Source organism: Littorina saxatilis, linkage group LG11 (genome assembly GCF_037325665.1).
Source record: "Littorina saxatilis isolate snail1 linkage group LG11, US_GU_Lsax_2.0, whole genome shotgun sequence".
Taxonomy (NCBI): Eukaryota; Metazoa; Mollusca; class Gastropoda; order Littorinimorpha; family Littorinidae; genus Littorina; species Littorina saxatilis.
Window position 1 is genome coordinate 4941245 of NC_090255.1, and position 26363 is coordinate 4967607.

General features: G+C 41.1%; 1 protein-coding gene across 1 annotated transcript; it reads left to right on the forward strand.

The window, feature by feature from the left end:
- The first annotated feature begins 452 nt into the window (after positions 1-452).
- Positions 453-25797, forward strand: LOC138979460 (mRNA-capping enzyme-like). The gene is made up of 19 exons (XM_070352180.1): positions 453-537; positions 1358-1470; positions 5261-5370; positions 6731-6837; positions 8107-8195; positions 10476-10551; positions 13620-13650; positions 14920-15028; positions 15646-15764; positions 16434-16537; positions 17384-17485; positions 18809-18944; positions 19658-19729; positions 20480-20644; positions 21296-21367; positions 22158-22258; positions 22620-22686; positions 23734-23857; positions 24445-25797. Exons 2-19 carry the CDS (start codon positions 1395-1397, stop codon positions 24597-24599), a joined length of 1815 nt encoding a protein of 604 aa, XP_070208281.1. The 5' UTR covers positions 453-537; positions 1358-1394; the 3' UTR covers positions 24600-25797.
- The last annotated feature ends 566 nt before the right edge of the window (positions 25798-26363 follow it).

Here is a 26363-nt window from a genome sequence, read left to right on the forward strand (position 1 = left end):
CTGATCGTGGTAATTGAAAGTGTGACGTTTGAGCGCTATAGCACTCACTGAGTGTCAGTTTGTCAGAACAGTAAGTGGTCCACATTAGGAGCCGGATTAGGCACCCTTTATCAGTTTACCAGAAACTTTGTGTCTGTGTCTCCGTGCATGTTTGAAATGGTCACGATTAGGGGAGCGAATTGTCCGACAGTTCTAATCTGCACGTCAAGTTAAACTGATCACAGTAAAATCAGTAATTGCTATTTAGTGACTAGTCACCAAAGACTGACAACAACAAATGCGATGTGGTGCCAAAAGAAAAATTTCCATGTTTATGTAAAACAGTGAAAATGGACATTACAGTTTTCTTATCTTATCTTATCTCGGCCTTTAAAATATCTGATATATTGCAATAGTTTTGTGTAAATTGACGCTTCAGGAAAGATAACTCTCACATCACTTCCGGAAGAATAGGTTCATTGGATTTCCCCCAGCGGGTAGAGACTGTGCTTGGCGGTTGAACCTATACACATTTTGTCAACTTTAACCTCCCAATCGGTGGGTTTCTTGAATAAATAACGACACACATGATACAGTTGAGCTCATTCATGCTTATTTCCAAGCGTCCATCGCGCACATCTGCAAAATTTAGAGTTCCAACAGAGAACGAACTCGTCCCCCACAAACTGCGTCTATCACTCTATGCCTCAAAATTTAATGTTTTTATCCCCCTAGTTTTGTCCTGTCTTCACGAAGGACACATTCCATTTGAATAAAGCATCCACTGACAACAAGGAACGCTACACATTTTATGTAAAATTCCAATATCACGTTTCATTTTTGTTCGGACAGATTCTGAAGTGATTTAGATTCGTACATGTATCAAATGATCACATTAAATTAATAATTTAGTGTCAACATATGTGATGTATCCCCTGCTTGTTCGGCTCCAGATGCTATTGATTAAAGCAATGTTTAATGTTTCAAGTACTGCACAAGCTGTTCTGAGCAAGAAATTGCAAATAATTTAACAACATTTACCAATAACTGCACATTCAAGTTCAAATTTGCAGACAAGACTATAGAGTCTTGTTTAGTCATTTGCGTAATCACTACACATTAAAGCATTCTAATAACTTGTTGGGACAGTACTTTGGCTTACTTATGGATTTAATCAACTCATAGCTGATATGTTGCCATCATTAAAAATAACATAGTGCAACTTATTTCATTAAAAATTTAAAGATCTCTAGAGGCTAGAGAAATAATATTAATAATACTAGTAGTAATAGTACTCATACTAATACAATAGGCAATCACGTTAATTTGTGATTTCTATTTCAACACTTGAAATGTGATTCTTGGCCGTATGTTACAGACTTATCCACTGGTTGTGATCGACGCTAGTGATCAGGATGAGTAAGAATTACAACCCTATGCAGATCCCCCCCAGGTGGCTCCACTGTCCACGCAAGAGCGCCCTTTTACAAGGTATACATTTTCGTTTTCATACATTAATGTTTCAGTTGTGGTACATTAATAAAAACACTTTTAAGACCTAGGCCAGAAAAAAATAGGTGTGGTTAAGGTAACATAGCCAAAAAAAAAATAGGGTAGGAAGGTAGGCAATCACTTTTTTTATTTTTTTACTTTTTTTTCTAATGTGTACAAATTAAACCTACTTGACAGGGAAATAAGTTTGCGACTCAAGCGCTTTCGCTTTCATTGCGTTTTCTGCACGGGTTTTTTTTTTTTTTTTTTTTTGTTGACAAATGTAATAAAAAGTTATAGGGTCGGCCCCTAAAAATAGGGTAGGTCGGGTTACCGTAACCACACCTATATTTTTTTTTAGGCCCTATGAATATAGGATCTGAGAAAATCCGGTCTTAAAAAGGGGGGAGTCTTATGACTTAAATTGGGGGAGATTCCACTGTATTTTTAACTTATTGGGAAGTCAGTCAAAAGATAGACCTCTGGTTGTAAATTTATGCGTACTGATTTTTCCACCTGAAAATTCATCAAGATTTAATGCTATCAGTATTAGTATCAGAATTTTTGGTTGGGTAGGTTTTTAAACATCATTTTATGAACCATTAAAATCACACCTGGTTGTACTCGTTGAAACTCTAGCATTATGCTAGTACAGTTTTAAATATTGAAAGGTTGGACATGGACTCTGCAGACCTGTTTACCCTCCCGGATTGTCCGGAATTATTATGGATTTGGGGTCTAAATTCCGGTATTACGGAAATCTACCAAAAATTTCGGAAATTGCGGTCAAGAGAACCTTTTTCGTGCGTGAAAATTCGAAGTCAAAATTGTGGTAGTCACCAGGACTGTGATTTCAAGGCTGACCGAAACAGCCTTTTCTGCGCATGTGCACAGCAAGGTATTTGTCGGATTCCGCGGTTTTGAGATCGACATTGGTCCGAAGGGTAATATAGGGCCGATCTCTGTGGGAACGAAATGCCAACCAAAAAAGCGAAAGTTGTAAAGAAATATCGGCAAAACTATTAAGTCAAGTGGCGGTGTCTGGTGAAGTTTAAGAAGAGCGAACCACATTCATTTTGGCGATCGACTTGAGATCAGTGCAACAACAAAGCTAGTCAGTTAGAATACGAGTCACGTCGCGGCACGTGTCCCGAGGTTAGACGCAGCATTAGTTTTAACAAAATGCAGTACACAAATGAACATGGAAACAAACAAAAACACGAAATTATGTTTGGCAAAACATGAGCCTGCTTCGCATCGAGTTTATTTGACCTAGGTCTCTACTTCCACAGAATCTCCCAGACCTGCGAACCGATCTCTCACTACGGTCAGTCGCGCCAGAGACATAGATGTAGGTCTATGGTCGCGCTCATCAGTGACTTGCGCTGTTGCCAAAATTCAAGTCTCCATTAATATTTTCTCCAATATAGCAAAGATCACTGTTCTTTGAATCGAAAAACTTACAACAAAATGTTTAAATGAAATAAACGAATCGGTCCTCTAAAATTAAAGGTAGCTTCTGGAGAGAGTTATTATGACTGGTTTTAATGCAGGATGTCTGATGTGACAGAATGTAAGGTGGTTTGTTTTGTTCACATGCATCTTGACTGTAAATAGTCCAAGGGCGGAGTAGAGGGGTGGGGGGTGGGGGGGATGTTACAGGGGTTCTGGACCCCACCCCCCCCCCCCCCCCCCTTGCTGTCAAAAAAGCAACAAAAAACACAAAACTTCAGTCTGTGAAATTTTTGTTGTTGTCGGGAGCAGATATCAATGAAGATAAATTGCCATTATTTAATACTAACTTAAGAAATAATGAGTGGCTGCTGACACCAGTTTATCATGTTTAAAATCAAGGATAAGCCACAAATTGTTAATAAAATAGCTAAAATTCTTCAGCCAGACCCCCCAACCCCTGGACCCCAGGTTGTAACCCCCCCCCCCCCCCCCCCACCCCTCTAGGTCTCTTGCTCCGCCCCTGAATACTGTGGGTGGTTTCTTTTTTTAGATAAAGTAAACTTGTCTTTGTTAACTTGCATATATATATCAGGTGTCTTGTGTTGTGTGTTTGTGGTGTGTGTGATCGAGCTTCTGTGTGTGTAGTACAATACTGTTAAACATGGTTATCAATTTTGTACTTGTTTTGCATGGTAGCGCGCGAATTAACGTGTCGTTTAATCGTTTTCGAGCTGGTTTATGGTTGATAAAAAAGATTACTCAAAGATGCCTCAAATTACGGAAAAGTACCAGTTGCATTCCTGATTTTCATTTGGGGGGGTAAACAGGTCTGACTGATCGAGGGAAAGTCAAAAATTAGTCATACTTTCGGAATTTGTTCCATCATAATTTGCGTTTTATTCAGTTTTGGGGGTTTTGTTGTTCATATCGTCAAACAGACTGTCTCATCACAATGAATTATCAAGCTGTTCATGTTTTGGGGGTTTTCACCACAGAAATCCTATTTCATTTTTCTGTTTATTTCTTTATTTTTCTGTACATTATTCAGTACCGTACAGACTAGTAGTTAAGGCCAAAAAAAAAATAGGTCTGTTTACGGTAACATAGGCCAACAAAATAGGGTCGGTAGGTCGGGATTTTTTTTTATTTTTTTTATTTTCTCCAAAAAACCATATTTTTACGTTATTTTTATTTTTTTATTTTTTTATTTTTTTCCCAATTGCCAAAAAAAAGTCTAGGGTCGCGCGAAAAAAATAGGGTCGGTCGGGTTACCGTAAACAGACCGTAAACGCACTCTACAGTCAGACCTGCCCTGGTGAACACCTCCATAACATCCAAGCTAAAGGATTCCTGACAGGTTAATTTTTTCTCTCCAAATAATTCACCCTTCCATAGTAGTGTCTACCTGCCTGTCATAGACCTTAATGACCACTGTTGGTCAGTCTCTTAGGTGGTCATTAAAGACAGATTCAAATGTAGTTACAGAAACACGAAAACACAAAGCATGCTTCCCCTGAAAGGGGCGTATGGCTGCCTAAATGGCGGGAGGGGGGGGGGGGGGGGGGGTAAAACATGTAAAAACCCACTCATGCTAACAAATGTACATGGGAGTTTCAGTGCATGAACAAAGAAGAAGAACAACAAGACTGTAGTTAAAAGCAGACTAGTTCAAAAATGATACATTAACAGTATAACACTAGTTACTAGTAACAAATGGTACATTAACAGTATAACACTAGTTACTAGTAACAAATGGTACATTAACAGTATAACACTAGTTACTAGTAACAAATGGTACATTACACTAGTTACTAGTAACAAATGGTACATTAACAGTATAACACTAGTTACTAGTAACAAATGATACATTAATGATTAACAGTATAACACTAGTTACTAGTAACAAATGATACATTAATGATTAACAGTATAACACTAGTAACAAATGATACATTAACAGTATAACACAAGTAACAAATGATACATTAATGATTAACAGTATAACACTAGTAACAAATGATACATTAACAGTATAACACAAGTAACAAATGATACATTAACAGTATAACACTAGTAACAAATGATACATTAACAGTATAACACAAGTAACAAATGATACATTAACAGTATAACACAAGTAACAAATGATACATTAACAGTATAACACAAGTAACAAATGATACATTAATGATTAACAGTATAACACTAGTAACAAATGATACATTAACAGTATAACGCAAGTAACAAATGATACATTAACAGTATAACACTACATGTAGTAACAAATGACACTTTAACAGAAATGTTTTTGAAGCAATGTTATTCTTGTTTGCAGATAAATTTATTGCTTTCAAAACACCGCTGGACAGTCGCTATGACGACCAGGTACCAGAGGAGAGTCGCTTCAGCTTGGACATGCTGTTTCAGTCTTTGAAAACATACAAGGTGTGTGTCAGTGTGTTTGTGTGTGTGTGTGTGTGTGTCACTGTGTATGTGTGTCACTGTGTGTGTGTGTGTCACTGTGTATGTGTGTCACTGTGTGTGTGTGTCAGTGTGTGTGTGTGTCAGTGTGTGTGTGTGTCAGTGTGTGTGTATGTGTCACTGTGTATGTGTGTCACTGTGTGTGTGTGTCAGTGTGTGTGTGTGTGTCACTGTGTATGTGTGTCACTGTGTGTGTGTGTCAGTGTGTGTGTGTGTGTGTCTGTAGTTTCATGGACTCTGTCTTGCTTACTGTTTGTATTTCAGACATTGTCTTTTCTACCATTACCAACCACCATTTCCACCACGGGGACTATTGTCCATGTCTTTTGACCATAAAGGTAGATTTCGAGAAAAGACAGGTGTCTTTCAATCTGCTCTTCTCTGAAGAAACAAAGATTCTTCTGCTTCAGACTTGTCTCCCTTTCATGTTCAACAATTCTCTCACTCTCTGTCTCTCTTTTTTTTTTCTGCAAGTCTGTTTCTCTCTCTCTCTCTCTCTCTCTCTCTCTCTCTCTCTCTCTCACTCTCGCTCTCTCTCTTTTCCTCTTTCTCTCTCTCTCTTTCTCTCTCTCTCTCTCTCTCTCTCTCTCTCTCTCTCTCTCTCTCTCTCTCTCTCTCTCTCTCTCTCGAAAATATCTTTGTCAAAAATAATTCTCTCCCTACACTTGAAAATCATAACTGTTACTGCATCACATCTTAATCATCATTTTATTAATCTATGAACCACGGTATTATAGCTAGTGTTTTTGTTGGTTTTAACCTGATTACAAATTCTTAGTTAATTAGTTATTCGTTTGGCTGTTTAAAACATGTTATATAAATATATAAATGTAATGTATGTCATGTATGCATGTCTAAAAGGGACAGGTTGGAAGATTAGGCATCGCCTAAAACCTTTATCCCTTTGTATTAAAGTTTTGAATTTGAATCTCTCTCTCTCTCTCTCTCTCTCTCTCTCTCTCTCTCTCTCTCTCTCTCTCTCTCTCTCTCTCTCTCTCTCTCTCTCTCTCTCTCTCTCTCTCTCTCTCTCTCTCTCTCTTGCATTCAACACTCAGCTTTTGATGGTTAGAAACTGAAAGAAGCAGGAATCACTCTGTCTGTGAAACAAGATGTTCTTAGTGTTTACAAGGAGATTTCATGTTTATTTCAGGTGAAGATGGGCTTACTGATAGATCTGAGATTGAACTTTATTTTTAGAAGAATAAAGATTTAAGGCTGGGCCTTTTCTTACAGTCTGTCCTTGGGACAACAACACAGAAAACAAAAAACTACCAACACTGAGAGGCTTAATAAAAAGAGGTTTCAACTTTCATGTTTATTTCAGGTGAAGATGGGCTTACTGATCGATCTGACCAACACCAAGAGGTTCTACAACAGCAAGAAGGTGGAGGAGGAATACGAATGTCGCTACGTCAAAGTACAATGCAAAGGGTAACGTTTCATTATTTGTCTCGTACCGGCACGGTTGGCCTAGTGGTAAGGCGTCCGCCCCGTGATTGGGAGGTCGTGGGTTCGAACCCCGGCCGGGTCATACCTAAGACTTTAAAATTGGCAATCTAGTGACTGCTCCGCCTGGCGTCTGGCATTATGAGGTTAGTACTAGGACTGGTTGGTCCGGTGTCAGAATAATGTGACTGGGTGAGACACGAAGCCTGTGCTGCGACTTCTGTCTTGTGTGTGGCGCACGTTATATGTCAAAGCACCACCGCCCTGATATGGCCCTTCGTGGTCGGCTGGGCGTTAAGCAAACAAACAAACCAACAAACAAATTATTTGTCTCGTATGAGAGAAAGAAACAACACGTTAAATTATGTTTGTGAAATGGTGCACAGTACAGTTACTTCTCTGAACTCCCCAAATACAGGAAAAGTTTAATTTTTTAAAATATAGAGAATTTAAGTGAAACCGCATACTACAATTGACAGATTTCATAAAGAGAAACTCTAAATAACTGGGTCATAACAAAAATAGGAACAACAACAACAACAACAACAACAACAACAACAACAACAACAACAACAACAACAACAACAACCAAGGTCTGAAAAAAGGAAGCAAATGGTTGCAAACAATGTTTTAATTTTCTTTTCTTTTTTCATTCATAGAAAGTTGTGAGAAACAAAGGGGCGTAAGGCAGCACTCCAAATCCACACATGAAATGAGAGTTATGTGGAGCCAATCTCCTTGCACCTGAAAGAATAACAAGCATTAAAATGAACAAGTAACTTATCCTCAAACATATGTGACAAGGAGACTACCGCGTCAACCTTCACTTCAGACTCTGCAGTTGTCGGCCGTTGAGAACGCGAGCTATTTATAGCTTGACGTTTCATATACGCTGCCGACATCTGTGAATTGTAGAGTTCTGTTTGTGATAGGGTCTGGCTGCTGCTCTCTCCTTGTATGTTCTCGGTTTCCTTTGCGTAACCATAACAGTTTTTATAGGGCTAAGAAATTCGCTCTAAAATTTTCAATCCTGGTTGATTGGACTTCGCCTCCAAAGGTGATTGTTGTGTTCAGACACTCGGTTACACATAGAAAGAATTATTTTAATGCATTAATTAATATTAGTTTTGTAAGTCAGTATCGGGTGTGTAAAACAACTGTTCACTTGATGTCTATGTGTGTACGCACGCATGTGTTAACGGCTGTGTACAAATATTTGACGGATTCTTGAAGTAGACATGTGTTGATTTGCAGTCGTTCCGAGACCCCCACACAGGAACAGGCTCAAACCTTCATGGATCTCTGCGAGCGCTTCGTTCAGCAGAAACCTCTGGAAATCATAGGTGAGCGTGGAGATCTAGCCTGTTAGATTGTGGACTACAGTGGAACACCCTTTTAAGACACCCACCACCCACCCCCCCCCCCACCCCCCACCCCAATTTAAGACTTCACCCTTTTTAAGACCCTCATTTCTCAGACATTTTGTTCATAAGGCCAAAAAAAAATAGGTGTGGTTAACCCTTTCGCTGCCAATCAAAACTTATGTGCATTCCTGATTGCCAGGGAATTTTGGAGTTCGGGGTGTAATAATTCACACACAAATCTAGCTTCAAACTGGCAGTAGGTAGGTAAGTAAAACCTATGTTATGTTTAAAGGAAATTGAACCAAGAATCTGTTTTTAGTGTCTAAACATGGAAATAATGATTAGTTTGGCTTATAATGATGTTCAAATATGAACTTTTGAAAAATCGGTCCGGTGCCTGTGGATCTAATACAGGTGGCTGTTTTGCTTGCTCGAAGAAAGGATCATAATCACTGTCATCTACCTGTTTCCAACGAATCGTCCGAAAGAAGATCTCCCCCTTCCCCTGTCAGTATCTATAATCATTTGCACCGCCTATAGCGTCAGTCCGTCTTTGTTTTTCCCTACTAGGGCCCGGTCGACTGTCACCGTTAGCCATTTTGACGAGTCGAGCTTTCTCTCCTCTTCTCTGCCGCCAAGGCCGAAAATAGCCTTCAGACGCAAAACCGCGTCACCACTTATGTTTATTCATGAGAGTGAGGTATCCTACCAAGCCATTGGCTGGTATTTGTGTGTCAGCAGTGACGTAGCATTTCTGGAAAATCCCGGAACTGAGATGACAGGTTTACCCGTCACGTAGGCGCTGCGGCTGCACTGGCACATGACGGGTATACCCGTCTTAAGGCAGTCAAGGGGTTAAGGTAACATAGCCAAAAAAAATAGGGTAGGAAGGTAGGCAATCACTTCTTTTTTTTAAAAACTTTTTTATTCTATTTGTTTCATTTTGGTGGTCGCACTTTGCCATTAGCAGAGCAACCAAGCGTGTAGCACTCGCAACCGAAGAAGATGCCGCCATTTTTGTCATAGCAAGCGTCTGTTGGGCCTTTTTAGTAGAAGGAGTTATTTCCCTTGCATCGTCTGTCGTCTGCATGACGACTCGAGCGCTTTCGCTTTCATTGCGTTTTCTGCACTCGTTTTCTTGTTTTCATTTTTTTTTTATTTTTTAAATGTAATAAAAAGTTATAGGGTCGGCCCCTAAATATAGGGTAGGTCGGGTTACCGTAACCACACCTATTTATTTTTTAGGCATAACCTGTGTAAATGTACCCCCATTTTAAGACTCCCTCCATTATAAGACCTGATTTTCTCAGATTTGTTTAGGTCTTAAAAGGGGGGTTCCACTGTATTAGATTGTGGACTGTTAAGAATTGAATGGGCCTTCATGTTAGTTTTGATCTTGTTTGGGGATACCTTCCTCTGGCAATTAGCTCTATGCCTCTTGTGACATGGGAAGTAACTCCATCAATTTTAGACTATAAAGACATCATGGCAAAGTATCACTGCAAGTTTTCTGAAATTATAAACGCTCAAACCTCACAGGAAGCCGGTAGAAACAGAAACTGATATGGGTAGTATGTTTTAGTAGTTTTAGTCGTTCTTTAACCACTGTGACGTGTTGGAAGAGTTTATTTTTATGTGCTGTTTTAGAGGTACATTTTATCAGTATGGAACATGTTCAGTTCGGGAACAGGGGTTGGAGAGGGGGGGGGGGGGGAGTGGTGGGGGGGGGGGGGGTCCTAGGGGTTCCGATAGCTCTTAGAGTTTCATAGTTCTCACCATGTCTGTATAGTGTATGTATTAGTTACTGTGATACCAAATTGTCTTACCCATGTATGTATGCTATGCGCCAGTGATGTATGAATGCTATTTATTTTTGTTTTTATCACACAGCAAGCTGCTTTCCTCGTGTATGTTTTATGTTCATTCATGTATTGTACACTTGGCAATAAATTATCTATCTATCTATCTATCTATCTATCTATCTATCTATGTCATAGATAGCATTTTGTTCTGGGGTCTGCATCATGGGTTTTTGAGTGGGTTAATAATTGGGCACTCAGAGGGGGATTGGGTTCAAATTGGTCATTTAAAGATCATGCGGGACTGCAGCTGTAGGTCAGTGAGTAGTTACTGAATTTAGCAACATTTTATTATTTTATTTTTGCTCAAGTGTCTGTTTTCGTAGTTCTTATTGTGGTATTGAATAACATTTCCGCGGTTTGTAAGTGTTAACCTATAGTTCCATTTTTCTTTTTTCAGGTGTTCACTGCACTCACGGATTCAACAGAACAGGTTTTCTCATCGTCAGCTACCTTGTGGAAAAACTGTGTTGGAGGTATGACTATGGGCAGGTTTCACAGTATTGTGTTCAGCAATTTACTATTTACACACTCAAATTCTACAAAATAAATGTTGGCACACAATTCAAAGGACATGTTTTTCCAACAAAGTGAGTTTGTTACAACTAAAAACAGTAATTTTTTTTATAGTCCTGGTCCTTATTTATATCTAAAAACCAGGCGCAAAGCGGCTTACCCTGAAAACGCAAAAAAAGCAATACGGTCATCCTATGCATGCATATAGCTCATATAGCCAAAACCGTTGAAGATAGAAAGACATTTATTGAACAAAAAATATGCCCCACATCATTCTTAACAAGTTTTGTTCTTGTATGTATATTAAAATATTGATTCTCAAATGAATGGTTTGAAAATATACGACTTCCGGCAGACCTAGACCGTTTTGAAGGAAAAAACCGTCTTTTTTTTCAAACCATTTCATGGCCATCAATATTTTCATATACATGTAAGACCAAAACGTGTTAAGACTGGTGTTGTGCATCTAGTTTGTTCAATAAATGTCTTTCTATCTTCAATGGTTTTGGCTAGATGAGGTAACAAGAGAAGGATATGGGCATTGGAATTACGTCAACATTTCGAGCATTGTCACAGATGAAACATTTACTGCAGGGTGCTCCTGATTAACAAACCGAGCAAAACTGAAAATTATTGAAGAGAAGACATGTCTGAACAGTTTATAAAGAGACAAGTTTGCAATCATTTGTAAACACCATTATTGTATGGAGGAGTAACTGTTCCCCTACCCCCTAAGAAGGTATTTCTGTCCGTCAACCACGTGAGCGATCGCCACAAATCGAGGCATCACTCGCATTTCAGTTTGGACACACCGGCTGATTGCAAATGCACAGTACGTGTTTCGACACTGAAACGTGACGATTGAGCGTCAAAATAGTTTCTTAAAACAGTCGAAAATGGAGTTAAATGTGACTTCAACACTCAGTGGCGATCGCTAGAGTGGCGATTGTTACTAGACGGACACTAGAAAACCTCAGAAAATGTAATTACTTTGCGATTTTTTTAACTGAAAAACTGTTGCGGTCTTTTTCTGTCGAGCGCGAGCGTCAACGTAAAACAACGTGAGGTCACTTCCTCCCCAAACGGTTAGTTTTTGAATGAAAAGAAAAATGTGGCGATCGTTACATTGTTTAGACGGACTGGATCGCAACTTTGAAACTCGGGTCACCGTGCGTCGATCAAGGGCAAATTGACCTCGGCAACATTATAACTCACTTCAAGGGTGCACAAACTTGTATTTACAGTATACAAAATTAGGTAAACTTGTGTTTTTGTCCTGTGAAATCACAATTAGTTTCGATGCTCTTGATATCGCTATGCGGACGGACAGATCCGAATCCCCATACATTTTTTTTGCGGAGCTAGTATAAGTTAGAATTTGTGTTATGGATATCGATTGTTGTTGAAAAACAATCATTTCAATGTGTTCTGGCACTCTCAACCACCACAGCATTGATACTTGTGCATGTGTGTGTTGGAATTTAGTTCTTTGTTTAGTGATGCTGTGGCAAAAGTAAATTCATCCGTCCGTATTTTGACGATCGCCACCATTCACACGCACATAAATAAACACATTATCAAAAATTTCAACTTTTATTTTCAAAAAAGTATTTAAACAACAACTAGTTTGCATGTTAATACAACAAATACAGCAGATTCTCACAGATATGGATTTAAAAGACTAAGCAAATCTGAGACTATCAAAATGGCCTAATACCATGAAACCTGCCTATGACTATGAGGCAAACTTAAAACAATAATTAATATAAACTGTGCCAAAAAAATATTGCAACAACCTTTGGTACCCCAACTAAAATATTCATTGCAATGTCATTTCATTAAAACGTTCTAATAGAACTTCTATGCCATGTGACCCCTGTAAACAAGGCTTTATTGGAACAAGTGGCTGAAGTTTGCAACCACTCTAGATACCATGGATAAGTACTTCTAATGTGGTTCATTTGAAAAAGAATTGAGGTGGGACTGTGTAGAAGAGCAATGCAGGACTAGTTTTAATCATCATAAGTTAAAAATGTACCAAATAGACAATGTTCGGAAATATCTCTGTCAGGTTTGTATGCGTTGTGAAAGAGTGAGTACCCTTGATTTTTCTTGGACGAATAATTGACATGGGGTTCCTGTACAGGTGTATGAGACACACCCTTGCTAGTGACCGGTCTGTAGTGTCACAGGGGAAATATGTCACATGGGGAAACTTTTTCTGAAACATGTGTACAGGAACCACGTGCCGATTATTTGTCCAAAAAAAAGCAAGGGTACCGTATTTGACGGACTACAAGTCGCGTGACAAGATAGCGTACAGAGAAACACTGGATGTATCAGGATCTTGCGCGCGCGAGATTTCGTTTTTTTGTGTCTCGCGATAGTTGGAGGAGCGAGAGCCGCCATGTTGTGTTTTCGTCTGCTCGAAATGTGCGCAAAAGTCGTAAATCATCCCAAAACAGCTTATTCTGGGCGGGACTACATGTGTGTGTTGGTTACAAATTGTGTGTGTGATATTTTTCTTTAAACTTTTTCACTTTTCTTCTTTGTTTCACTTGTTTATTCTCGGAGCCGATTTCGCCAAATACCGTACTTTCGTTTGCCTGGTTGTTTTGATTGATTGACACGATCTGATTATATTTTTTCGACGGCGGCTAATATAGTGACGCGGCCTATACGTGGCTCGTCCCAATTTTTTTGTTAAAAGTCAGTGGTGCGGCTTATAAAACGGTGCGTCTTGTAATCCGTCAAATACGGTACTCACTCTTTCACAACCCATACAAATCCGGCAGAGTTATTTCTGGAATTCATCGATTGGCAAATGAAAAGATGCGGATAGTGTGTACAGCTGTTGTTTGCTACACCTCTACCTTTGCAAGAATGCTGCCGGTTCTTTTCACAGTTTAACATTTGTTTTAGTGGTTGGTTTTTGTGATGTTTGCTTGTACATTTTGTCAGTTATTTTAGTTATTCTTGCTACTTCTTACATTATTAGTTTATATTTTAATGAAATCTTGTGTTGCAGTGTGGAAGCTGCTGTCAACAAATTTGCAGAGGTATGCTTTGTGTGGGCATGTTTGTGTCTGTACTTCTTGCATCCACACCTATGCGTCTCTCCACTTTTCTGTATGTGTGTGTGTGTGTGTGTGTGTGTGTGTGTGTGTGTGTGTGTGTGTGTGTTTTGTGTCTGAAAAGCTAACACATCAGGGGAGATCACTAATGTCAGGTTCTTGATTGTACTTTTCATTTTGAATTGACAACATATTGTGCACTTTTTATCATGTGAGTTGTACCAAGATAACATGAATGCATGTGATTAAGAATGATATTCTCCATGCATAACATGTGAAATAATGGCTTAGAATCTGTTCAATAGTCTGACTGGTATGTGTGTACCAGTTTGATTCCAAAATGAATTTCTTCTGCAAAGAAGACTTGACTTTAAAATGAACATACCAAGAGTCTGTTAAATAGTCTAACTGGTATGTGTGTACCAGTTTGATTCCAAAATGAATTTCTTCTGCAAAGAAGACTTGACTTTAAAATGAACATACCAAGAGTCTGTTAAATAGTCTAACTGGTATGTGTGTACCAGTTTGATGCCAAACTGAATTTATTCTGCAAAGAAGACTTGACTTTAAAATGAATATACCACCAGTTTTTATAGTGCAAAGAGCCATGGAAATAAGTGTCTCTAACTGCAACCAGCAGGGCGGGGATGTAGCTCAGTCGGTAGTGCGCTGGATTTGTATCCAGTTGGCCGCTGTCAGCGTGAGTTCGTCCCCATGTTCGGCGAGAGATTTATTTCTCAGAGTCAACTTTGTGTGCAGACTCTCCTCGGTGTCCGAACACCCCCGTGTGTACACGCAAGCACAAGACCAAGTGCGCACGAAAAAGATCCTGTAATCCATGTCAGAATTCGGTGGGTTATAGAAACACGAAAATACCCAGCATGCTTCCTCCGAAAGCGGCGTATGGCTGCCTAAATGGCGGGGTAAAAAACGGTCATACACGTAAAAGCCGTGGGAGTTTCAGCCCATGAACAAACAACCAAACAAACTGCAACCAGCCAGTTTTGACTGTACAGTGGTACCTGCCATGTGTTGCCCCTCTGATGAGAGGACACCTCCCTTAAAAGGACACATTCTGGATTCCCTTTGTCTATTATCTCTACCAAAATAAACCTGTCATGACAGGCCACCTACAATGTAGGGACACGTTTAGCTGGTCCCAAGGGTGTCCTTTCATCACAGGTACCACTGTAACAGAAATGTCTCACACATAATTGGATTGTCTTCATGGATTTTGTTGCACTGTATTTTCAGAGTCGACCACCAGGAATCTACAAACAGGATTACCTGGATGAGCTGTTCAATCGCTATGGTGATCCTGAGGATACTCCTTCTGCCCCGCCCCTCCCTCAATGGTGCACAGGTATGTCTTTTTTTCTGTCATTTCTTTTTCTTTCTTTTCTTGAGATGTGAACTTTTCCTTGCTTTTTGTTTCAAGCTCTTTGAGGTTGTTGCCTCAATCACTAGCGAGCGGCATGTCTTTACAAATGGTCGTCGATCTGTGCACTGACGGACGTGATTGCATCAGCAATGCCGATATTCAGCTTTATTGCGTTTTTACGGGTAGTAGATAGTGTAGAGTACAGATTGGAGCTAATTCTCACTGGGATATCGGTCGTTTCCATGACTTCACTGGCACAGATCAACCACATACAGAGACACGCCTCTCACTTGCTAGTGATTGGCCTAGAATGCCAGATGTAACTTGCCTCGGTGTTTTCAAAGAAAAGTAAGGAAGAGCAACTCTTCCATAACCCATAAAATCTTGACAGAGTTATTTCCAAACAACATCTACAGTTTTAAAACCTTCAAATATATGAGAAAATCAGATCTTAAAAAGATGGGAGTCTTGAACTGGGGGGTAACTTTACAGAGGTTATGAACAGAATATCTGAGAAAACAGGATCTTAAAAGGGAGGGAGTCTTAAAAGGGGAGTACCACTGTATTGCGTGTGAATGTTTGTCGTATCGTGTCTGCAGAGTCGGACGACACAGTTGACGACGATGGCCACAAGATGGACAACGGAGACAGCGCCAACACCAACAGTAACGAAGCCAAGGGTGGTGGACCGGGCAGACGACGAGAGTTTGTCAAAAAGGTCAGCTGTTGTCGTGGTTACGGTTGTGTCAAATGATCATCTAGGTTGTTGAGCAAGGGGAAATGTGAGCCTAACGTTTTTCTTTTAATTTTTGCAATTTGTGTTTTAATTTTTTTTTTTATTAAGCTTCTTTTTGTCTTTTTGCTTGTTAGCCGCTGCTTTTTTCCAAGACCTTATATAAACCCCAGTCACACATAGACGGCGCTTCTTCTACAATGGAAAAGTGTCCGAGAGCGTGGCCAATCGTGGGCCGAACTTGGGAGGATCTGGAGGAGCGTGGTTTGGTCGGGGTGGGATCTGCTAGGTCGCGAAGCTGCACGCTCTCCATATGCTTATTTTGAACTGCACAAAAAAAAGGGTAGCCGAGTCGTGGCGCAGTACAGTCATGATGTAGATTTTTTAATTTGCCATGTGCTGGATTTTGATGGCGATATGCCCCGATTTGATAACTTTTTCAAATCGGGGATGATCGGAGTGATCGGCATGGTCTTCGTAAGGACGTAGAGCTGTATGAGGGGAGCCAGCTGGGTATCACACATAGTTCTCTTTGCCTACCTGTTCATAATGTTATGTATATCAATGTGTCTAACAGATCCAGGCAAAATACTAGCAGACTAAATAATGAGCAAAGTGCAACGATTCACTAATCCAAAGTGCTGTGTGTTGCAGGATGCCAAGTTTGCGGATGGTGTGACAGGAGTGTTTCAGGTGTTAACACAACCCACACTGTCGCAGGTGCAGCGCAGGTGTCAGACTATGGCCGAGTGGAGAGGGTGAGTTGTCCTTAGAGGCAGTACTATTGATCTGACTGTTTGGCGACTTAGACAAATCGATGGGGGCCCGGTAGCTCAGTTGGTAGAGCACTGGGCTTGTGGTCCTAGGATCATGGGTTCGAATCCGGGCGGACCAGGCCTGACACAGGTCAACTTTATGTGCAGACTCAGAGACAGTATCCATGTTCCACCCCCATGTCACCACTGTTGCACGAAATAGATCTCGGTAATTCTGCCATAAGTGCAGGTGTCTGATTACACCTAAACACGCAGACACCACTGTGACCTTGGTAATTCTGCCATAAGTGCAGGTAGGTAATTACACCTATACACATACACACCTGGGTAGCGTGACTCTGTTGCTGCTAGCTTTCCACTGTGAGGAAGCGTCCCTAATTTCCCATCGATTGGACCAAAAACGTAATGAAATGAAAATGAATTCACTGTACCAGGATCTTGACGCATTATTTATAACGCAAAATCTTGTCGTATAACGTTGGAAGCAACCTGAGGGCCTTTTTCTGTTTTACATATCATCCCTTTAACTTTCAGAGTGCATTTTCAGAGCTTTTTACAGCTAAGTAATGATAGTCACTATCAATTCGACCCCTGTACATTATTAAGTTGTCTCCCTTTCTTGACTGAGGGGAATAACTTGGGGCCTGAGATAGCACAGCACAGTGGGCTACCAAGTGTTGTTGAGAAAATACAAGTTTGGGAATTGCGAGGGGAGAAAGCTGTGAGACTTCTGAGGGGAGAAAGCTGTGAGACTTCTGAGGCAAGAAAGCTGTGAGAATGCTGAAAGAAAACAAAGTATGACACAGTGCGGGTGTTGTTTGTTTTCAGGTCAGGGTTCCCCGGGTCGCAGCCAGTGTCGATGGATATCCAGAACCTGGAGTTCCTCAAACAAAAACCATACATGGTCAGCTGGAAGGCTGATGGCACAAGGCAAGGACACGTCATCCTCTTATTTGTTTCTTTGTTCATTCGAGTATTCTGTTTGGTTGTTGTGTCGGAATGTATTATGTATTGAATGTACTCAAGCCTAGCAACATTCCTGTGTACTGCACGTGGTTGTAATAAAATCTTATGTCTTTTAATTTTATATGTGTGTCTGGAAATCCTGTTTACCCTTAAAATTTTGGAGTAAACAATTTTAAGATTTTTGACAATAAATACTCTATTCGTGTCCAGACTAGAATTTTCAAAAGGATTTCTGGTGTTTATCGAGAATTGATAACGGGTAATCTGACCAATCACACAATCTGTCACAATTTAAACTCATCTTGATTGAATTACAAACTAGGTTGGTTTTGCTCATGTTGGCATTTCTTCTTGTCGTTCGCTGTTGACATTTCATTTTGCGGGAATGTTGGCAATTGATAACCACTTGATAATTTGTTTTGGTCATTAGATTACTCTTCGACTTAACCATTAGTCTGTCAAATTATCGGGTGAACAGGTGTAGACTGTCAGTGTCTGTCTATGTCTTTAAATCTGTAGGTGTCAGTGCATGTTTGTGTGTGTGTGTACATATGCCTATGTATGCATCTGTATGTATGTGTCTCAGATAAAGAATGTATGTGTTTGTGTGCATGTGTTGGTCCGTTGGTCTGTCAGTCAGTGTGTGGGTATGCGTCTGTGTGCATGTGTTGGTCCGTTGGTCTGTCAGTCGGTGTGTGGGTATGCGTCTGTGTGTATGTGTTGGTCCGTTGGTCTGTCAGTCAGTGTGTGGGTATGCGTCTGTGTGTATGTGTTGGTCCGTTGGTCTGTCAGTCAGTGTGTGGGTATGCGTCTGTGTGCATGTGTTGGTCCGTTGGTCTGTCAGTCAGTGTGTGGGTATGCGTCTGTGTGCATGTGTTGGTCCGTTGGTCTGTCAGTCAGTGTGTGGGTATGCGTCTGTGTGCATGTGTTGGTCCGTTGGTCTGTCAGTCAGTGTGTGGGTATGCGTCTGTGTGCATGTGTTGGTCCGTTGGTCTGTCAGTCAGTGTGTGGGTATGCGTCTGTGTGTATGTGTTTCAGTGTAGCTGCCAGGATGCATACGTTGTATTCACTGCATTCTTAATACTTTACGCATGTTATCAACCACAACAACAAAGTTAAATAGCACTATTAAAAAAAAAATTATTTAAAAAATATTTTTAAAAAAGAGAAAAACTTTTTTTTTTAAATAACACTACATGTAAATATTTGATATTGTCATTTTGATGGGTATTTGAAACTACTTTGTGTGGAAACCTGTGCATGAGACTAATTTGCTGATGTGTACAGGTACATAATGCTGATTGACGGAAAAGACCAGGTGTACATGATCGACCGAGACAATGCTGTGTTCCACGTGCCGGGTTTAGAGTTCCCCAAGAGAAAAGATCTGAACGCTCACATACAGGATACGCTCGTTGATGGGGTAAGTGTGTTTGATCTTCAGGGTCATTGCTAAATGATAAATCACTTTTCTATGCGCAAGTCCCGATTCACAGCTCCAAGCTCTTTACAATTCTAATAAACAATGCAGTTTGTGAAGATTTCTCAAACCAGAATTTGAACCAAGATTGTTCTAAGGACTAAAGGGGCATGCAATGTTTGACTAAAGATGATTATTGTTTCCAATTTATTGATGAATTTTTACTTTCTTCTTCTTCTTGTCGTTCGCCAATGCTAAACTTGGAGTCCAGCTCTGGTAATGAAGCTGGTGGTCTTATGAAGAGCCTCCACAGGTCCATGCAGCTTCTCATGAAGGGGCACCGGCCTGGTCCAGATCTCTCTCCTCAGGGGCTGGAGATTCCTGCAGTCCAGCAGGATGAGGGCTGCATAACTTTACTTTTATTTCCCAGAGTCAACTTTGTGCAGACTCTCCTCGGTGTCCGAATACCCCCGTGTGCACGCATGCGCACGATAAAGAACCCAAGTTCACAGCGAAAGTCTGAGGGCTTGGAAACATGAATACACGCATGCGGGGGAAAAAAAAATGGGTAGTGCTGTATACTGTATGGCAGCTCGCTTTCCCCAGGGAGAAAGCAGCCCGAATTTCCATGAGGGTAACCTCACAGGACGATATCAATCTTATCCTTATCCTCATCCTTTTCCTTTACTCAAAGATTATTACATTTTGTTTTCCAGGAGATGATTTTAGACAAGGTGGATGAGAAGGATGTTCCCAGATTCCTCGTCTATGACATCATCAAGTTCGAAGTGAGTTTGCGATTCCAGTGTTCCTGTTCAAACAATGCGATGCTGTTAGGGGCGGGGAAATACCTCAGTAGTTAGTGGCGCTGGCTTCAAAATCAGCATGTTCCTTTGTATGCGTGGGTTCGATCCCCATGTTCGGCGAGGGATTTAAGTTAAAAATTAATATTAAAAGTCCTACGGTTTTGAGCCATTAAGGACTTGAGTGTTTGTCCGCTTTCAAAAAAAGAAAAAAAAGAAAGAGGGATTTATTTCCCAGAGACAACTTTGTGCAGACTCTCTACGTAAAAACCAACTGGTGAATAAAGCACAAGCACACGTGCGAGTTTCAGCCCATGAAACCAGAAGAAGAAGGAGGGGGAGTGGATTTCTTCTGGCTTGCAGGATTTCATTTTTGACTTAGTTTGCTTTTCTGTCAGTTTTTTGTCAAATCTTTGGAAATTGGGCTTACAAGATGGGAAACTCCAAGTTTACTGCTGATTGAGTTCAGTGGAGATAGCTTTATATGTTACGAAAATCCATTTTCTTCACAGTGATTTTGAATTGACTGTGTGTATGTGTAGAGCGATTCAGAAACAACAATTGGACCGATCGTCATGAAACTTCACATGAAACTTCCTGAGTATGATATCCCCAGACCTTTTTTTCTTTTTTTTGATAAATGTCTCTGATGGCGTCATATCCGGCTTTTTGTGAAAGTTGAGGCGGCACTGTCACGCCTTCAGTTTTTAAGCAAATTGATTTGACACACAACAGGGCCAAGAGGTGGGGAAGACAGACTTCCACCGACGACTGCTGTGTATCGACAAGGAGATCGTGGGTCCGCGCAACGCCAAGATGCAGCAAGGGCTCTTGGATCGCTCCACACAGGCCTTCAGCGTGCGACTCAAACCGTTCTGGGACGTCACCACTTCACAGAAGGTGGGGGTTGTCACTGATAGCCTCTCTCTCTCTCTCTCTCTCTCTCTCTCTCTCTCTCTCTCTCTCTCTCTGTCTCTCTCTCTCTCTCTCTCTCTCTCTCTCTCTCTCTCTCTCTCTCTCTCTCAGCGTGCGACTCAAACCGTTCTGGGACATCACCACTTCACAGAAGGTGGGGGTTGTCACTCTTACAGTCTTTCTGTCTCATTCTCTGTCTCTCTCTCTGTCTCTCTCTCTCTCTGTCTCTGTCTCTCTCTCTCTGTCTCTCTCTCTCTCTCTCTCTCTCTCTCTCTCTGTGATCTGTTCTGACTCCGGATCTCCCTGTCTCTTTTCCTCTTGCCTGAGTTAAATCTGCATTGCTTGTTGCTGTTGCTGTTGTTGTTGTTGTTGTTGCTGCTGTCACTGCTGGTGTTGTTGATGTTGTATTCAACATATCAAAGTTCACCACTCTGGACAGAAACCACCCAAGCTGTGGATTAAACAGTGCAGTATTACCCGCTTCTTCTTTGTTGGCGTTGTTCTTGTTGTGGCTGTTATTTTTGTTGTTGTTGTTCTGTTGGTGGTGGTAGTGGTGGAGGTGTTTAAGATAGTTTGCTAATGGATAAGAGGTTTTACATTTTTAACACAAAATGCTGAACGTATTTTTTCTTTCAGCTACTGGATGGAGAGTTTGCCAGTCAAGTCAGTCATGAGGTTGATGGTCTCATCTTCCAGCCGGTACCTGACGTAAGTCTGTCTGTCTGTCTGTCTGTCTGTCTGTCTGTCTGTCTGTCTGTCTGCTTAGGCCAAAAAAGAATAGGTGTGGTTACGGTAACATAGCCAAAACAAATAGGGTAGGAAGGTAGGCAATCACTTTTTTTTTGTTAACTTTTTTTTCTAATGTGTACAAATTAAACCTACTTGACAGGGAAATAAGTGTGCGACTCGGGCGATTTTGCTTTCATTGTGTTTTCTGCACTGGTTTTTTTTGTTTGTTTGTGACAAATGTAATAAAAAGTTATAGGGTCGGCCCCTAAAAATAGGGTAGGTCGGGTTACCGTAACCACACCTATTTTTTTTTTAGGCCTTACATGCAATGTCAAAATATATTTATGTGTTTTCTTATGTGTCTATCTGTTTGTCTGTCTGTCTGTCACATTGCCTTTGCTTGTGCCTGTCACCTCTAATTTTTTTCTTAAATACTGGCGTTGTTTTCCTAATGGTATGCGTGATATGTAGACACACATGTAAAAACTTGAAAGCACAGACACTCGACATCTGAAGAGAAGAAGAAAACCAACGCGTTTTGGAATAAGACAGCTAATCATTTATCTTTGATTCTGTAATCAGTTAACACAAACAATGGGCATTTTTTTCAATCTGTAACCAGACTTGTACAAACTTCTTCTGTCCTTTGCAGGCTAGTTTAAAAAAGAAATTTAAAAAGTTGTCAATCTGGCTAGCAGGACAAACTGCTGTGTGACAAATATAAACACCACACAACCACTTGACAGCTTTGTTGTCTTCTGCCCAACAGCCGTACCTGTGCGGCCGCTGCAAAGCCACACTCAAGTGGAAACCTCCGGATCTCAACTCTGTCGACTTCAGGCTCAAGATCCGCAAAGAAAAGCAGCTTGGGTCAGTATGAATTAGAAATGATTGGCTGGAAGTGTGGGGGGGGGGGGGGGGGGGGTTAAGGGGGGTATGTTTTGTGTGCAGGTCTGCCTTTGTGTGCAGTTCTTATTGTGTCTTTGAATCAAATAACCAAAGGGAAGTAAACGCTCTAAATGCATACGACTTGGGTGATAGACCAAGCGAGAAATATATGGAACCATGCTCCTGGCACCTGAGAGAAAAAAACAAGCATTGACATGAACAAGCAGCTTTCATCTTTTTTTTGTCTTTGTATGTTAATACTTTTGCATGCATAATTATGTGCATACAAGGATCAAAATATGTTTTAGAAACGACTGGTAACATTGATGTATGTTGCTTACAGCATGTTGCCAGAGACAAAGGGTTACCTGTTCGTGGGGAGCTACGATCCTCCTTTCTCAGAAATAAAGGTAAGCACGCTTCAGTTTCACTTAATTGTTGATACAACATTTTGCTGTGAATCTGGATGATAATCAAGAATTTATGGGAAAACATTTTCATGAAAATCGAATATTCAATGGGCAAAAAAATGGGGAAAGAGTTTTGTGAAGAAGAAAAAACAAGTCGCGTAAGGCGAAAATACAACATTTAGTCAAGCTCAGTCGAACTCACAGAATAAAACTGAACGCATTGCATTTTTTCCGCAAGACCGTACACTCGTAGCATCGTCTGTCCACCACAGAATACACAAAGTAAGGGAAGTAACTTGTCTGGTGATGTGATAACTTTGTCCAAAAAGTACTTTTTTGTCTTTTTGTGTATTTTTGTCTTTGGAGACAATTATTGACATCAGTTCGCTGTAGCCTTGTGACTTTTAGAGACAAAACGGCTCTGGGGCGATGAAAACGTGTTTGTTAAAAGAGGGGCTCGTTATGCAAATGAGTTCAAAAGGTTCGATGTAGCCGGAAAGTAAAAAGAAGGCTGTCTGCCGGGAAATCAATGGCAGTTTGTTAAAAGAGGGTTTTATGTGAGAAAAAAAAATATATATGTTTGAGGATTAAATTTGTTGAGGTGAACCTTGCTTCCCATATCATATGCCATGTTCCTAGCAAGGTTGGTCTTGCTTTGTGTTTGGAATAGACGGGCGCAGCGGCGTAGTGGGTAAGACAACGGCCTCTTAATCGGAAGGTCGTGAGTTCAATTCCCATCTGCAGCCGCCTGGTGGGTTAAGGGTGGAGATTTTTCCGATCTCCCAGGTCATCTTATGTGCTGACCTGCTAGTGACTTAACGCCCTTAATGTGTACACGCAAGCACAAAGATCCTGTAATCCATGTCAAGTTTGGTGGGTTATAGAAACACAAAAATACCCTACATGCTTCCCCCGAAATTGGCGTATGCTGCCTCAATGGCGGGGTAAAAACGATCATACACATACTGCCCATGAACGAAGAAGACGAAGAAGTGTTTGGAATGTTGTGCTTTTTACATTGTGCACATTTTGTGATGTGACTTGCAGGTGACGAAAGAACTGAGAGAGCTGGACAACAAAATCATTGAGTGTTCGTGGGACGGGAAAGGATGGAAGTTCATGAGACAGCGAACTGACAAGTCTTTCCCCAACGGTTACGCCACTGCCATGGGTGAGTGTTTCAAGTGTTTGTTTGGTTGTTGTGCAAGTAAGAAGTCTTGTTTATTTTCGTTGGTTGTTTTTTTGTCATGAGAGGGCTATGGCCTGTATTAGTAGAAACTAGTATTTGCACACAGTCTTCATAACACGTTGTCACACGGTATCAGAGATTGTGGTATACTCTTTCTCTGTCTCTCTCTCTTTCTCCCTCTCTCTCTGATACTGGCGAGCTAATGAAAAACGGTATCAGAGATTACCTCGCCAGCATTTTGCAAGTGAGTTTCATCCACGTTTCTAAGATAAGATCATATATGTGTCATAAGTGTTTGTCTGTCTGCTTAAAAGATCACTGGGTCGACGTGCTTGTAAATGTAACGGGTTTTTTTTCTCAATAATAAACGTTCCTATAACCTACAATTCTTGTGTTTTGATTCAGGGTTTTGGAAAATTAGCAGTGTATCTTTATTTGGATTATTGCTTTTTAACTCTCTCGCTTTCTGTTTTGTTGCATAACCTTTTCATAAAAGAATTGCAGAGAGTACTGCTTTGAGCACTCTTAATATAAAACTGTACAAATGCTCACACATTGAATTTGTTCAGGTGTGTGTGGTAGCATCAGAAACCCGGTCACCAAGGACATTCTGTTCAACGTCATCAACAACTGTCGCTGGCACCCTCAGCCTCAGCATCAACACAAACCTCCCGGCCAGACTGACCGCAATCTCATGCCTCCTCCCGCCAAGAAAGCCAGATAGTATCTGCTGGCAGAAGCACAGCGTATTCTCTAAGGTCAAGATTATGTATGTTAAGCGCTGCTCACAAGGACCATTTTGAACCAGCTTTTGTCAGTGAGAAGTTGGTGAAATATTGGAATAAGTACAGTTGAACCCCCCTTTGGGCGGGGATGTAGCTCAGTCGGTAGCGCGCTGGATTTGTATCCAGTTGGCCGCTGTCAGCGTGAGTTCGTCCCCACGTTCGGCGAGAGATTTATTTCTCAGAGTCAACTTTGTGTGCAGACTCTTCTCGGTGTCCGAACACCCCCGTGTGTACACGCAAGCACAAGACCAAGTGCGCACGAAAAAGATCCTGTAATCCATGTCAGAGTTCGGTGGGTTATAGAAACACAAAAATACCCAGCATGCTTCCTCCGAAAACGGCGTATGGCTGCCTAAATGGCGGGGTAAAAATGGTCATACACATAAAATTCCACTCGTGCAAAAAAAACACATGAGTGTACGTGGGAGTTTTAGCCCACGAACGCAGAAGAAGAAGAAGAACCCCCCTTTGTTACCTTCAAAAATCTGAGAAAATCAGGTCTTAAAAAGGAGGGAGTCTAAAATTGGAGGTTCTTAAAAGGGGGGGTTCCACTGTAATTGAAAAGTTTGGACAACGAAATGATGTAAAAGTTCTTAATGTGAACAGTCCACCGTATTTTAAATTGATTCTTCGCCAACACAAAACACCATTGTTCAATGAAATGCTGTTCATATTGACGATTCTGAACCAAGTTTTCATAGTGAGAAGTCGCTGAAAAGTTGCAAAGACAAAAAGCATGTTAAAAGTCATTCATGGGAACAGTCTGCCCTATTTCGACTGACTCTTGGTTGACTCCAAACCCCAAGTGTTTTTTTGTGTGTTTTTTTGTGTGTTTTTAATGTGAAGTGCTGTTTACATGGGCAATTTTGAAGCAACTTTTGTCTGTGAGAAGTGGGTGAAAAGTTGACTAAACAGAATAGACAAACTCCGGAAATAACTTTGTATGGGTTGTGAAAGAGTGACTACTCTTGCTTTCAGTGAGGCAAGCTTTCTACACATGCTCCATATGTATCAGACACACCCCTCGTCAGTGACTGGCCTATACTGTCATGTGTTTCAGACACACTCCTCGTCAGTGACTGGCCTATACTGTCATGTGTTTCAGACACACCCCTCGTCAGTGACTGGCCTATACTGTCATGTGTTTCAGACACACCCCTCGTCAGTGACTGGCCTATACTGTCATGTGACCCCTCGTCAGTGACTGGCCTATCCTGTCATGTGTTTCAGACACACCCCTCGTCAGTGACTGGCCTATACTGTCATGTGTTTCAGACACACCCCTCGTCAGTGACTGGCCTATACTGTCATGTGTTTCAGACACACCCCTCGTCAGTGACTGGCCTATACTGTCATGTGTTTCAGACACACCCCTCGTCAGTGACTGGCCTATACTGTCATGTGTTTCAGACACACCCCTCGTCAGTGACTGGCCTATACTGTCATGTGTTTCAGACACACCCCTCGTCAGTGACTGGCCTATACTGTCATGTGTTTCAGACACACCCCTCGTCAGTGACTGGCCTATACTGTCATGTGTTTCAGACACACCCCTCGTCAGTGACTGGCCTATACTGTCATGTGTTTCAGACACACCCCTCATCAGTGACTGGCCTGTACTGTCATGTGTTTCAGACACACCCCTCATCAGTGACTGGCCTATACTGTCATGTGTTTCAGACACACCCCTGATCAGTGACTGG

Coding starts and splice junctions, on each gene's coding strand:
- LOC138979460 (XM_070352180.1), top strand. CDS start 1,395: ATGAGTAAGAATTACAACCCTATGCAGATCCCCCCCAGGTGGCTCCAC. Junction 8,196..10,475: donor GAAACCTCTGGAAATCATAG/GTGAGCGTGGAG, acceptor TTCTTTTTTCAG/GTGTTCACTGCACTCACGGA. Junction 18,945..19,657: donor AGGATACGCTCGTTGATGGG/GTAAGTGTGTTT, acceptor TTTGTTTTCCAG/GAGATGATTTTAGACAAGGT.